Below are 15803 nucleotides of genomic sequence, written 5' to 3' on the forward strand. Positions count from 1 at the left end.
AATAAACAGTATATATCTAAAACCAACAGCTAATATCATCTGCAATGGGGATAAACTAGATGCATTCCCAATAAGATCAGGAGTGAAACAAGGATGCCCATTATCACCTCTATTATTTGACATTTTATTAGAAACACTAGCAGTAGCAATTAGAGAAGAAAAAGAAATTGAAGGCATCAAAATAGGCAAGGAGGAGACCAAGTTATCACTCTTTGCAGATAACATGATGAATAACTTAAAGAATCCTAGAGATTCAACCAAAAACCTAATCGAAAAAATCAACAACTTTAGCAAAGTTGCAGGATACAAAATAAACCCACATAAGTCATCAGCATTTCTATATAATTCCAACACAGCTAAGCAGAAAGAACTAGAAAGAGCAATCCCATTCAAAATTACCTTAGACAAAATAAAATACCTAGGAATCTACCTCCCGAGACAAACACAAGAACTATATGAACACAACTACAAAACACTTTCCAAACAACTAAAACTAGACTTGAACAATTGGAAGAACATTAACTGCTCATGGGTAGGACAAGCCAATATAATAAAAATGACCATCCTACCCAAACTCATCTATCTATTTAGTGACATACCCATGGAACTTCCAAAAAATTTTTTTTACTGATTTAGAAAAAACCATAACAAAGTTCATTTGGAAGAACAAAAGATCAAGGATATGCAGGGAAATAATGAAAAAAAAATATACAAAGGAAGGGGGCTTTGCAGTCCCAGATCTCAAACTATATTACAAGCAGCAGTCATCAAAACAATTTGGTACTGACTAAGAGACAGAAAGGAGGATCAGCGGAGTAGACTGGGGGAAAGTGACCTCAGAAAGACAGTATATGACAAACCCAAAGATCCCAGCTTTTGGGACAAAAATCCACTATTTCATAAAAACTGCTGGGAAAATTGGAGGACAGAGTGGGAAAGATTAGGTTTAGATCAACACCTCACACCCTACACCAAGATAAATTCAAAATGGGTGAATGACTTGAACATAAAGAAGGAAACTATAAGAAAATTAGGCCAACACAGAATAGCATACATGTCAGACCTTTGGGAAGGGAAATACTTCAAAACCAAGCAAGACTTAGAAAGAGTTACAAAATGCAAAATAAATAATCTGCAATATATCAAATTAAAAAGTTTTTGTACAAACAAAACCAATATAACCAAAATCAGAAGGGTAGCAACAAATTGGGAAACAATCTTCATAAAAACCTCTGACAAAGGTTTAATTACTCAAATTTACAAAGGGCTAAATCAATTGTACAAAAAATCAAGCCATTCTCCAATTGATAAATGGGTAAGGGACATGAACAGGCAGTTCTCAGCCAAAGAAATCAAAATTATTAATAAGCACATGAAAAAGTGCTCTACATCTCTTATAATCAGAGAGATTCAAATCAAAACAATTCTGAGGTATCACCTCACACCTAGCAGATTGGCTAACATGACAGCTATGGAAAGTAATGAATGCTGGAGGGGATGTGGCAAAGTGGGGACACTAATTCATTGCTGGTGTAGTTGTGACTTGATCCAGCCATTCTGGAGGGCAATTTGGAACTATGCCCAAAGGATGATAAAAGACTGTCTGCCCTTTGATCCAGCCATAGCACTGCTCGGTTTGTACGCCAAAGTGATGATAAGGAAAAATCCTTGTACAAGAATATTCATAGGTGCAATCTTTGTGGTGGGAAAGAATTGGAAAATGAGGGGATGCCCAACAATTGGGGAATAGCTGAACAAATTGTGGTATATGTTGGTGATGGAATAGTATTGTGCTAAAAGGAATAATAAAGTGGAGAAATTCCATGGAGACTGGAACAACCTCCAGGAAGTGATGCAGAGCGAGAGGAGCAGAACCAGAAGAACATTGTACACAGAGACTGAGAACCTGTGGTACAATAAAACGTAATGGACTTCTCCATTACTGGCAATGCAGGGATCATGAAGAACCCGGAGGGATCTATGAGAAAGAACACTACCCACATTCAGAGGAAAACTGTGGGAGTAGAAACACCAAAGAAAAATAACTGCTTGATTATATGGGTTGAGGGGATATGATTAGAGATACAGACTCTAAATGAACATCTTATTGCAAACATCAACAGCATGGAAAGAGGATCTGATCAAAGACACATGTAATATCCAGTAGAATTGCGTGTCAGCAAAGGGAAGGGTGGGGGGAAGGAAGGCAGGAATAGAATATGATTTTTGTAACCAAGGAATAATGTTTGAAATTTTGCAAATTAAAAAAAAAAAAGAATATCACAATGTTGTCTCCTTTAATGTTCATAACAAGCCTGGGACATTGGTGTCATTGTTATTCATACTTTACACATGAGGACACTAAGGTAGATAGAGGTTAAATGACTTGCTCACCCAGTTCATAAGGATACACAATCAGATCTGAATTCAGATTGTCCAGACTGCAGGCCCAGCATTTTCTAACCGTGAACCACTTAACTGAATAGGAAGATAAGAATTCATGTCTAGCGGGCACTTTTAGGAATTGCCTGATGATGTTAGAGAGCCAAGAGTGATGCCAAGTGGAGTGATGGCGCCCTGAGGTAAACAACTGACTTGTGCTGCCTGTCAGATCTATAATTCAATCAGGTCAGCCTGGTCCCTGACTACCACCTCTAGGAGTTCTCCATGGCTAGATGGGGATTGTTGAAGATCTGATATTCCAGGTTGAAGCTGGTCAGCAGATAAAGGTCTTTGGTGATATTTTCCACAGGATATTGGAGGCTCAGGAAGTACCGGGAGTCACACAGAATACTGCAGTGAGAAGCATATGAGGACCCAATTAAACCTCATGATGCTCAGGTTTCAATACAGCATTAAGCTGAAAGTATACCTCGACACTCTATACTGACTAAGGTTTATCAACTGAATCTGAAATCATAAGCGGGTGATTATGAGAAAAATTATATCTTCCCGTTCATGAGCATGAAGGAATTGACAATAACCTTCCTCCTGTCAAGTGTCTCCTCTGCAAGACCAAATCATCTTCATCCTTTAAGTAAGTAGACATCATTTTGTTCAGAGAGTGGCTGTGTACCCGTTAGTTGAATCCTAATAACTTTTTAATTGATTCATTGACTCTACCGTCACCAGCCTCTCAACACCCTAAAGAAGTCTTCCCTTTTCCAGGATAAAAATCTTCAATTCTTTTAATAAGTTCTTATATGGCTTGTGCCTGAGACTCTCCTTCTAGTTTTCTCCTCCAGAAACACCATAGGGTGACAAAGTCCTTTGTAGAATGAGAAATAATATTGTACTACAGAGTTCTTCTTAAGAGGGTGATTTATAGTAGAACCAGCATTCTTATTCTTGAAAGACATTTCTCTTCCCTTAATTCAGTACCAAGTTAGTATTTTTCATTGATACATCACATTGCTCACTCACATTGAGCTTATGGTCCATTTAATACCTCGATGTATACATTTCTCTCATGTATATTTTTATAATGATGACTTTTCTATCTTGTACATGCTTAGATGTCCTTTTTTAAACTAAAATGCTATCCTTTACATTTATCTATCTTGAATTTCACTATAACTTCCTTGGCCCAAACATTTAAATTGTTGAAGTTATTTGAGTCCTGGCTTTGTCATCACAGGTGTTTGCTATCTCTCCCAGAGATTTGTAATTTCAATGAATAGGCCATCTATGCTTTTGTACAAATCACTTACAAAAAAATGACCAATTTCATTTAGGGGCATATAATTGTGAAATTCCATTGGGGCACTTCTCTTTAAGTAGAGCATTCAATAATAAATTGACCATCTTTTTAGCTAGGAAAACACTAAGAGTTTTTGATAGTGATCTGATCTTGGCAAACTCTAAAAGATATTTTGTAATATAGACATCTTTCTGCACCTCTTATGAAATCAGATGTATCTCTTGAATAAATACACAGTTGAAGGACTTACTGGAAAGGAAATTGCAAATCATTTCTGTGTCTTTGTCAAGAAAATGCTCAATGGGGTCAAAAAGCGCCATATTCCACTGACATGACTAAAGAACAGAAAGGCCTGAGAGAATAGGACTTAAGCCTTTCTGGGAGCTCCACAAATTCATAGGCTTAAAAAAGCATAACTACTGGATAGGGCACAATAGTATTGGTGTCTTGACCTTTTCCTTCTTTTTTAAACCCTGACCTTCCATCTTGGAATCAATAGTGTGTTGGTTTCATGGCAGAAGAATGGTAAGGGTTAGGCAATGGGGGTTAAGTGATTTACACAAGGTCACTCAACAAGGAAGTGTCTGAGGCCAGATTTGAATGTTGGACCTGCCATCTCTAGGCCTGGCTTTCAATCCACTGAGCCACCCAGCTTCCCCCTTGACCTTTTCTAGAGGCAAATTTTTGTCTGAGAGCTTCTGTTACTTGATGAGCTATGTCAGCTCTGGTCTGTCCCTTATAATTTGATTTGCATATAACAACTTCAGATTGGTCTCTAGGATATAGATATGATTGGAAAAATCAAGGTATATTTTAAGAATTTTTAGAACTTGAAATTTTATTCTTGGTGACACGTTCATTGAGGATGGTAGGAGGGCAGTTTTCCTATCTTTTGGACTCAAGCCAGATACAGTGACCTCACTCAGAGAATGAATTACTATGGGAACTTGCCATGCCCTGGAGCTCTGCACCTGGGTCTCTTATTCTTAATGATAAACAAGTAGAAAATTTACTTGGAAATATGTCCAAATATGCTTTCAATCATCTGGGATTTGGCTAATCTCATAAATTATGAGAAAATTGCAAGACCCAATGACATCTCTTGAGAGTTAGATTGAGGGTATGGAGAAGCTCCCAAAATGCTACTCTTTCATTCAACAAACACTCTGATGCAGTGATTATAGATTGCCAGGAATTACATCAGGCCTGGGTCAATGTGAGATGGCGAGGTCAGAAAGTATGATCCTCTGGGATTGGGACTGGTACTTTAGGCTCCAAAATCAGATGGATTTTAGGCCTTCATATCCCTCACATACTCTACCACAGGGTTTTATCTATGGTAAACATTTAATAAATATTCAGGACTAATAATAAAGGACTAATAATAAAAGTTGTATTTATGTAAACATACATTATTAATATTTCATACGTATATATCCATTTACAGATGTCATCTCATTTGGTTCTTAAGATAATCTTGCAAAGCAAGTAGCATTTTTATCCCTGTTTTAAAAATGAAGAAACCAAGAATCTATAGGGATGATATTAGAAATGTTCTTGTTATATTCATTTAGAGATAAGTAGTAGAGAAGCTGGCTTGAGAAAGGATTGGAGTTTGAAGGTAGATCTGAGAGTGTCAGTTTTAAATGTTAGCAGTGTAACAGTTGTTCTGTGGCAGTTATTCTCTGGGTGTGGCAGTTACTCTGAGGGATTAAATTCAATCAAGATTTGCACTACACAAGAGAAGCAGTCTGTTAACTGGGCTATAGGGAAGGTGTTTTCCATCTTTATTTCAGTGAAGGAAATTTCCTCATTCAAAGGTTCAGAAACAGGTCTATTTCTCTTAGAGTGTGTGTTTGCCAATTGATCCCATGAGAAACATTTTAGATCTTCTAATTGGGCTTGCATTTTATCCTCAATTTTTTCTATTTTATCCTCAATATTTTTTTATTTTAGCATCTCTAAATATAGTATTGAGGAGTACAAAAATGACAGTACCTATTAATATAAAAATTTGGAGGTATCCTGCATTCCCCAATGCCCCTAATTCTTCAGCTGCCATATAAATGTCAAAGAATGTAGTACTCATATATATATATATATATTTTGGTAATTATTTCTCTAAAAGTCTTCACAAAACATGTGGGGAGAAGGGCAAAGCAACAAACTTTCAACAGGGTTTTTTTTTTCTAATCTAGGAAGTTGTTCCTTAAGGGAAAGGATATTTAGAAACAGCTCTTCCAGCCAGGACTTTAGGGTCCTGTTGCTGAGATTTAAAAAGGCTTAATTTAAGGAGAAAAAAGGTTTTTTACTCACCCGTTCTTGCAGCTGCAAATTTGAAGTCAAGTTAAAAAAAAAGGAAAACAAAACTGACTGATATGCAAGTAATAAAGCAAAAAAAATAAAGGAAAGAGATTTCACAGAAATATTTTGAGGGTTTCACACCAAATTCATGGTCAGCCATAAACTGTTAGATTAAAAATAGTTTTGAATGTTAAATAGTTGTAGATAAAAGAGTGGGAGCCATAAACTGTGGTAATTAAAATGTTTGGGAGCAAGGGAAATATATATATATATATGTTTTCTATTGTGTCTTGGTTTTATATAAATGTAAGATGGTCGCCAGGGAATATATTCCCAATTTATGAATATGCCCAAGCCAACTGGGTTTTATAGAGAAATTTAATTTATAATACACTGATTAATCAATAGAAAAAGAGAGAAAGTAAGAAAGGAATAAGAATGAATAAATCAGTCAGTTGCTTTTATCACTCACCCAAGATCTCTCTAGGTAAGGCTTCTCATGCCAACCTCAGGCTCCAGCTTCAAGAGAGCCTCCTTTCAAGAAATGTTTCCAGAGAATTCTCCTCCTTCATAGCCGCCTTCTCTCCTGGTCCTCCCACAGAGCAACCTCCTTAGTCCTCCTTCAGAGCCACCTCTCAGAGCAAAAAACTCCTCCTCTCTCTCCTCAGACCCCGCTATCTTTAAGGAAACCATCTAAGTTCCCTCCCCTCAGTTCTCACATCTACCAATCACTGTCTATGTCTCCCCTGTGCCAATGGTGGCTCTAGCTTAACCCAGGACCGCCCAGAGGTCTGTGGCTTTCCACATGTCTGTTGAAGGTCATATTCTCAAATAATTAAATCTTGATCCTTTGCTGCAGCCCTTCCTAAATCCTGTTACTCTAAGTAGGGTGGAGATTGTATTTTCCAACACCTGGTTCTGTCATTCCAAGTATCTCTATTGTATCAATTCTAAAATCAATCATGTCTCAAAGAACTTCCTGTTCTATGCTTAAGCATAGGTCAAAACCCTTTCCATTGTTTAGCAAAAGGTTTCTGTCCTAAAGTAGTCTCATGTAGGGAGGAGAAGGATCCTCCCATGCCAAGAGGTTTCACATTCCAATAGAGGTCTTAGTATCAGTAGGAAATTTTTCAAGTATGAAATTTCCCAATGGTGAAATTTCCAACATTCATAAGTCTAAGAAATTTTAAGGTTTACCGTTGACAGTTACTCTCTTGGAGGTAGTTACAAGTTACTTCTATCAGATTCCTAACCTGGTTCGGTAAAGAGGGCAAGATCATTCACTAATGTAACAAATCATAATAACCTAAATCCATTATGTTATTAATGTAATAACTAATGATGTGAATTTGTTCTGCCATTTGTATGCTTGTAAAAGTGTATCACACTCCCAATTTGAGGTCTTTTGGCTGCTTGTGGCGCCGAGATCTACATTCTTGTTGGGAAGTACCCTCTCTAATAAAATGTGACTTTGTTCAGAGAATGCATGAATAAACTAAAAAAGAAATAATTAAAAGAGTTTTGACTGTTAGGAAGTTTCCATATCCCATTTCCTCTTTGTGGATTAGGTTCCACTTGGGCTTTTTCCCCACCCAACTCTATTTTCTCACAACTGTGTTGTACCTTTAAAGTCAAATTGACATTACTGATATATGCATTTGCCAACATCAGTAATGCCAGTATATTGGTTGACATTTAGTAAGTGCTTAACAAATATATTTTAAATGTCAGTTTAACTTTAAAGGAATAGCAGGGATTTGAATAAAAGGGTGAGGGTGTGATGAAAGTATATAGGAGCCCTGATATAAGACATCCCTTCAAATACAAATTTCTCTATTTCTTAAGTTAGGTTTTTCTGCATCTATTGAGATAATCATGTGGTTTTGTTTGTTCGCTTCTTAATATGGTCAGTTATGTGGATGGTTTTCCTAATATTGCACTATCCATGCATTCCAGGCATAAATCCAAACTGATCATAATGAATGACCATTGTGATCACTAGCTGAAGTCTTTTTGCTAATAATCTATTTAAGAATTTTGCATCTATCTTCATTAAGGAGATTGATGTGTAGTTTTCTTTCTCTGTTTTTGATATGCCTGGCTTGGATTCAGTACAATATCTGTGTCATTAAAGGAATTTGGTAGAACTCCTTCTTTGTTTATATTGTCACATAGTTTATGTAGTATTGGGCTTACTTGTTCTTTAATTGTCTGATAGAATTCACTTGTGAATCAATCTTGCCATGGAGATTTTTTAATAGGAGGTTCATTGATGGCTTGTTCAATATCTTTTTCTAATATGGGGTGTGTGACAAGGAAATCACTTTAAAAGACTGATATATATTAATTTCAGGTCGCCAAGGAATTCAGATATGTAATTCCTAAATGAAAGCTCAAGTGAGCAGTCAACCTTTTATGGAGTTTAATTACAAACAGGAGGAAGAAAGGTATTAGAGATAGAGAGAGAGAAAGAGGAGAGAAGGGAATAGGGCTTAAATACCCCTTCTGTTTAGGCTGGGCCAAAAGGCCCAAGCCCTTAGATAGCTGAGGCAAAGAAAAGAGATCAGTCCCTATCACTCACGTGACCAAAATGGAGAAACAGTCTAAGGGGCCTCCACCTCCAGCTTCCTTCAGAGCAAACTTCTCAGAGCACAACCTCTCAGAGCAAAACCTCTCCAACCAACCTAGTCCTCAGACCCTGCTATCTTTAAGGAAACCATCCAAGTTCCCTCCCCTCAGTTCTCACATCTACCAATCACTCTCCATGTCTTCCCTGTGCCAATAGTGGCTCTACCTTAACCCAGGACCACCCAGGGTTCTGTGGCTTTGCACATGTCTGTTGAAGGTCATATTCTCAAATAATTAAATCTTGATCTTTGCTGCAGCCCCTTCCTAAATCCTGTTACCCTGAGCAGGGTAGAGATTGGAAGTTCCAAGACCTGGTTCTGTCATTCCAAGTATCTCTATTGTATCAATTCTAAAATCAATCATGACTCAAAGAACTTCCTGTTCTATACTTAAGCATAGGTCAAAGCCCTTTCCATTGTTCAGCAAAAGGTTTCTGTCCTAAAGTAATCTTAAGTAGGGAGGAGAAAGACCCTCCCATGCCAAGGGGCATTCACATTCCAATAGACTATCAGTAGGAAATTTTTTCCAAGTATGAAATTTCCCAATGGTGAAATTTCCAACATTTATAAGTCTAAGAAATTCTAAGGTTTACAAGTGTAGTATTCCATATCTTCTGTTAATCTAGGAAATTTAAATATTTGTTAATATTCATCCTGTCAAAGGTAAAATGTAATCTCAATAATGAAAATATTATCACCTCAGTGTAACTCACCCTCTCTGTATATCTTCCAAGATGTTTTCTACAAAAAGTTGTTTCATTCTGTTTCCTTGTTGCTTCTACTGCACCAGAAATCTTTTTAATCCCTCTTTCAATGTATTTCGGAGAGTAAAGTCAGAGAGGTTTGAGCCTTCTTTGCCTCGACTCCATCATCTTGGCTCCAATTTTTAAAAGGTAAATTTAGTGGCTGGACTTAAATTATATGAAATAATGTGATTCCCAAAATTATTATATCTGAAGTCAGAAGTTTATTTACCAAATTTTAAGGGAAAAAACAAATTAGAGAATTGTGAGAGTGGTTAGAGAAAATACCAATACTAGTCTTCATCCAGGAGAGCTGGTAGTGAGTAACTACAAGTCATTCTCCAAAATGGAAGCTAGTCTTTAGGAAACTTGGAAAAGAGTCAGATATTTTTATTCACCCAATGAAATAGTCCAGGAGTCAGAATCTATGTTAAAACCACAATTTACAAGGCAGGCTCCGGTGAAGTTCTCTCTAAGACTAACTCCACCAGACACTCTCCATAAGACTCAACTTGACCAGACTGCCTCAGCCAAAATATTTTGTGGATTTTATGGTGGTCTCCTGTCTCCTCTTCTCAGGAGCCAATCACAGTTTCCAAAATGTCTAGCACTGCTCAGAGGCAATGTCTATGGGATTGACTTAAGACATCTATAGGTGTTAACTCTCCTCCTAAGATTCACACATTTCTGAGTGTGTAAATTGTTATGTATGAACTCAAAAGTTTCTGACCATTTGAGTTAGGAAAAAAGGTGGAGCTCTCCAGTATCTTACTGGCTTCTCATCTAAATCAAGCTTATGTTGATTCAATCAAAAGATAGAAAGAGGAGAGTTAATCCTGTCCTCACAATCTTCAAAGGTACTAAATAGGGATACTTAAGTTATTGTTAACCAAAGGTTTAACTCCAACTAGACAAAGAAAATAAAGGATTCCTTTTCATGAGTGTGAACTCAAAGAGATCAAAGAGAAATTTGAATTTCCTTTCACAGACTCTCAGCTTTAACTCTTTAAAAGAATATATTCATTTCCCTAAAATGGAAGAGAAGGTAGCCCACATTCTCTAAAAATCTTGTAGAAGGCCAAATTTTGTACAAATTTTGTACATATTTCCATATCTGTACTCCAGTGTTTTATTTAGCCATCCTCTACTACAGACTACAGTCACGGTTTTTTGTCTTCTCCCAAATGTGATTTTGATAGCAAGAAGCCAGCCAGCATTTATTCATCACCTTTTACATGTAAAGCACTGTTCTAGACATTGTGAATAAAATGGCTGGTGATGGTCCAGTGTAGCTGTAGGTAATCATGGGCTGAGAATGAAACTGTCCTTAAATAGTTAAAAAAGGAGGGGTCACAGCAATGAATTGATATAACATTACATAGAAAACTATAATTCTTTAATGAAAAGAGCAATATTTTAAAAATAAATAATTTTAATAGGTATTATCAAAGTGGGATTTGTTATAATAAAGGCCATATAAAGGAAACTAGTGTAGACATCATTATTAATTATTTGCAGGTAAAAAACATAAGTAGACTGGATCACATGATATATGTAGCAAATAGATGAAGTGATAGCATATTCTTTGGTAACATTTGCCTGTATTGAGAAATTACGTATATATGTACAATAAGTGTTGGTCCCACAAAGGGAAACTGATGGGAAGATTAAGAAAAGAGTCTTCCAGAATGGACAGGTATATCTGGGTTGTGATCAAAATCTCTGGAAGATAAATTCATTGTAAGGGTATCATCAAACATTGAAATTCTTTTTATTACTGTTATGTATACGTTCATTCAGGATTCACTTAGTGTGTGTTATCACAGCTAGATTCAGCCCCATCTAGGAACTGTCGGGCCTTGTCATGGAAACTATCACTGACACTTTCTGCCTCTTCATATAAAGCTGGAATCTGCCTGATGTAATATCTGGAAATATTGTGTCATTGCAGAGAGTTAGATTGGTGAAAGGGGAAGTATCACTCCAGAAGTCCTTCAGCCAACAGCACTTTTGACCTCTCAAACTCCAGGGAAGCTGCTAATACTGCAGGGATTGAAGCAAGGAAGCAGGTGGCCAAACTTATTTTGTCACTTGAGTTTTTAACTCTGGAAGGAGGATGCAGGTGAAGAGTTGCAGGCCAGGACGGTCCCCAGATGCTCTCACTTTCAGACTCTGGTCAACATGTTTTTTGACTAACACTCCAGAGGCATAAAGATGAGGCCATTTTCACTCCCTATCCATAGGGAACATGGTGAAAAATATCCAGAAGGCAAAAATGTCTCATAAATACACCCAATTCAGCTATCTTTTCCCTTTAACCTAAACAGAGGCCTGTGTCATGTCTCCTATTAGGCTTTCCCAAATATGAGGAACTGTTCAAAATAGAACAGTTTAAAATATTATTATAAAATCAAAATCTTTAGAAACAGAGAATGTGTCTGTAGATTCATGAAAAAAATGACCAATCCTATTAGATTTCTCTTTTCTTTAATACTTCATAGATTTTGCAGTTTGGCCATGGGTTTAAGGAAATGGGGGCTCTTTTTCTCTAGATTATTTGTGATCCTGATTTTTCAGTTTTCTTTTTCTAAATATCAGATGCAGGAGCCTCCTTGTCACTTAAAAAGAGATTTCAGCCTCACGTATACAAAGGAAGGAGACATCGTTATAGGGGCCTCCCTGTCCTTATATGAGAATGCTGAATTACAGACTGACAAGAACTCTTTCAAATGCCCTCTGATGAAGCAACCTAGAGAGACAGAGTAAGTTGTTATTTCTGTGTTATTTTTCTCATTGCTAAAATGTCATCATTCACATTCCTGACTGACTGGTCTTGTGGGCAGAATTGTGTTTCACCTGGCCTCACAGCTTTGGGTAAAGAAAAGATTTGGCTTTGAATCTTAGGAGGAAAATGGTAGTCAGGAAGCTGATAAAATCATAGGCTTTTCCAATGTATATTGTGGAGCAAACAGGCAGAATGAAAGTATATATACATACTATGTGGCAACACAGATAATGAGGAATTTGTCACCATGAATGGAAGATACTCATGAAGGGAAATGCTTAGGTAGACATATCAGGGAAGGAAAACACTGAATATTGGGCTTCAAGTGGCACAATTAGGTTCCTCAAGAATATCCTTATTCGAGAAAAGGCTATGAGTCTCAAACATGGAGAGACAGACTTCTTATCAGACACATATTGGTGAGGAAGTTTTTGGAATCAATTTTTTGTCCTCTGATTGGATAAGTTTGCCAGGGGAAGTCTCTGAATCTGATGTAACAAATTGGAAGAAGGGTCTACAATTGACTTGCTAAGTCACCAGGAAAGAGAATTCATTCAGAAATCTACAATCACTCCAAAGTTTTTTCCAACCAAAAGGTTCATGTCTTACCTGTCTGAAAGAGATTTAGCAATAGAAACATACAAAATACTTATCTTTCCCTACAAGCTTTTATGGGGTTTAGGACAATTTGTTGAAAGTAATTTCTTATTGGGGTTTTGCAATTATAATATAATAGTAAAATATGAATAAAATACCAAAACAATGTTAAATTTTAAATATACACAAGGGCCATATATTTAGATGCCTGAATAATTTGTCAATTAAGAACATGGCAAAGTTATCTATATTTGAGATTATTGTGTGTGTCAATAATTCCCCTTTTGAACAAGATTGCTCTTTTGGAACCTTTAGAGATTTTCTATATAAAATCCCCTCACTTCTTCTTATTAAACCCAAACTTTTTACTCTGGTTTCTCTATTTTTCTTTAATATTCCTTTTCTACTTTCTGATTTTTCTTTAGTTTTTGGAGAGAAGATAGTGATTTAATCTGATTTTAGAATCACCAATAAATGGTTAGCACAATGTCCTCCAAGAAAATGGCATTGTGTTCTTTTCTAGGATATATCCAACCTGAAATGTGTGTAATGCAGGATATTTCTTATTCCTCTCACATGTACTATCTAGTCAGCAGGGGGAGTTTTGCTAAGCCACGGGCATGGAAAATCACTCATGACTATTTCCCTTACTCTTATATAATTCTTTTCCTTTACATATGACAATTTATTACAGCTCCTCATAGTCTTCCTTCAAAGTTGTTCTCCTTTCAATCCTTCTATGAGTTGATAATTGTCTTCTTTTTTTCCCAGAATTCCTTTATCTTGTCTTTATTATGAACATACAGCTCTGAGGATAGAGAAAGTATTTTAGCAATCTCATTAGGTTTTGATGTGACTAAAGTATTTCTCCCAACTAATAACTGTCAAGATTCTATTTTTAAACATCTTCAATGTTAGTTACTGACAATTCTGAATATAATTGGAGGTCCCCAGTTTTTTCAATCAATATATCCCCCAAATGCAATAATTTATGTTCCTCCTTTTCTAAGGGCTTGGTGAATTACAAGAGTGCAATCCATCCTTTTTTCCAAAGAAATATAGCTAGAAAATTTTAATAAAAGAAAGAATGTAAACTTAGATCAAAAAACAGTCTTGGAAGAAGCGTGATGGCAAAGGAATCAAGTAAGGAGATACTTGGCTGTGTTATATGCAGTCTTTACTATGCCTTTAAAATCAACAACACCAAAATAAAACAACTGACATGGTAACAATGAGAAAATGTATTGGATAAATTTAGTAAAAAAGAAACAATTGTAAGAGAAGAATTTTCTTATAGGACAAAGAATGTGAGGGTCTCTTAGTATGAAATTCTACTCCGACCACTATTAGTGGATTGTGTTATATTCAGCATCATACAAAATTCAACAGAAGGTTGAAGAGGATGTGGAAACCTAGGGGAAATGTGTAAATGTTATCATGTACCAATGATGGGTGATTTGGACAACTCACTTCATTTTTTAAATTTTCTTGAATCAAGTCAATAAATATGAGAGCTGCTTTAAATTTGCCAACAAAGAAATTTAGGGTTTTTAGAAAGAATGACCTCGGACTTCCGGTCAAGATGGCGGCTTAGAGAAAGCTAAAATTCAGATCTCCGGAAAACCCTTCCCAACCGATCTCAAACTATAAGCTCCTAAGGCGCCAAAATTCAAAACGATCAACAGCATAGACCCTGGGAACCCTCCTCCTGGACCTGGACCTGGATGAAAAGGTACGGACCCCTCAAAAGCCAGAACCCGAGATCACTCGGACCTAAGGGGTAGGAGCGCAGAGTCCAAGGCTCCGGGAAGCCGCAGCCCCACCCCGCTCAGAGAGCAGGGTCGTCAACAAAAACCCTCAGGGCCTTCTATCAGAGTCCCAGTGAAAGTCACTGCCCTCGGAGCTCCCCCCCCAGAGAGCAGAGTTGTCTGAAACAACAGCAACCCTCAGGGCAGACAACCTCACAGGGTGGATCCTGCTATCCAAGTCTCAGTGAAGGTCACTGCCCTCAGAGCTCCAGGAAGCCGCGGCTCGCGGCTCCTGGCTCCTTCCTCCTCAGAGAGCAGGGTCCTCTGAAACAATAGCAACCCTCAGAGCCAACAAAACAGCCTCACGGCCAGCTATTCTGAAGGCAACTTCCTGAAAGCAACCCAACCCAGTCCAGTCGAGCGGGCACCTTAGCAGCAGGGAAGCAGAGAGAACCAGGGGAGAGTGTGGCCTCGTGGTCCGACCCTTCCATTCCAGTTCCAGTGAAAGTCATTGCCTTAAGGCAACCCAGGGAAAGCTCATAGAACCAACAATCTGCCCAGAACTAAAGCCTCTGAACACCAGACAGAGATAAGAAAAACTAATCCTCCCCATTCAGAGATGGCAAACTCCACAGAAGCACAGAAGCCCCAAAATCCCAAGAAAAAATAAGAAGAAAGGGGCAACTTTGGACACATTCTATGGAACCAAAATACAAAATACAGAGGAGATAGAAGATGATGCACAAGAAAATGCTCCAAAACCTTCCAAAGGAAATGGAAACTCTCCACAAACACATGAAGAATTTGAATCAGAAATGACCAAAAAGATGGAAACCTTCTGGGAGGAAAAGTGGGAAATAATGCAAAAGAAATTCACGCATCTACAAAACCGGTGTGATGAAACTAAAAAGGAAAACCAGGCTTTAAAGGCCAGAATCAGGCAGCTGGAAGACAACGAACGTATAAAAGAGCAAGAATTAATAAAGCAAAGCCAAAATACCAAGAAATTAGAAGAGAACATAAAATATCTCACCAACAAGGTGATAGATCTGGAAAATAGAGGGAGAAGAGATAATTTAAGAATAATTGGACTCCCAGAAAAGCCAGAAATAAACACCAAACTCGACATCGTGATACAAGATATAATCAAAGAAAATTGCCCAGAAATTCTAGAACAACGGGGCCATACAGCCACTGACAGAGCTCACAGAACACCTTCGACACTAAACCCCCAAAAGACAACTCCCAGGAATGTAATTGCCAAATTCCAAAGCTATCAAACAAAAGAAAAAATCCTAC

The 15803-nt window shown here is 37.4% G+C and overlaps 1 protein-coding gene across 1 annotated transcript in view; it reads left to right on the forward strand.

Annotated features, from left to right (window-relative positions):
- Positions 1 to 11891: 11891 nt before the first annotated feature.
- The window catches only part of VN2R621 (vomeronasal 2 receptor 621), a 32822-nt gene continuing 28910 nt past the window's right edge, over positions 11892 to 15803 (forward strand). The window contains exon 1 of the mRNA XM_007497303.2: positions 11892 to 12136. Coding sequence (XP_007497365.2) covers positions 11892 to 12136 — 245 coding nt within the window. The remainder of the gene's footprint in view (positions 12137 to 15803) is intronic.

This window comes from Monodelphis domestica, chromosome 6 (assembly GCF_027887165.1).
Source record: "Monodelphis domestica isolate mMonDom1 chromosome 6, mMonDom1.pri, whole genome shotgun sequence".
Taxonomy (NCBI): Eukaryota; Metazoa; Chordata; class Mammalia; order Didelphimorphia; family Didelphidae; genus Monodelphis; species Monodelphis domestica.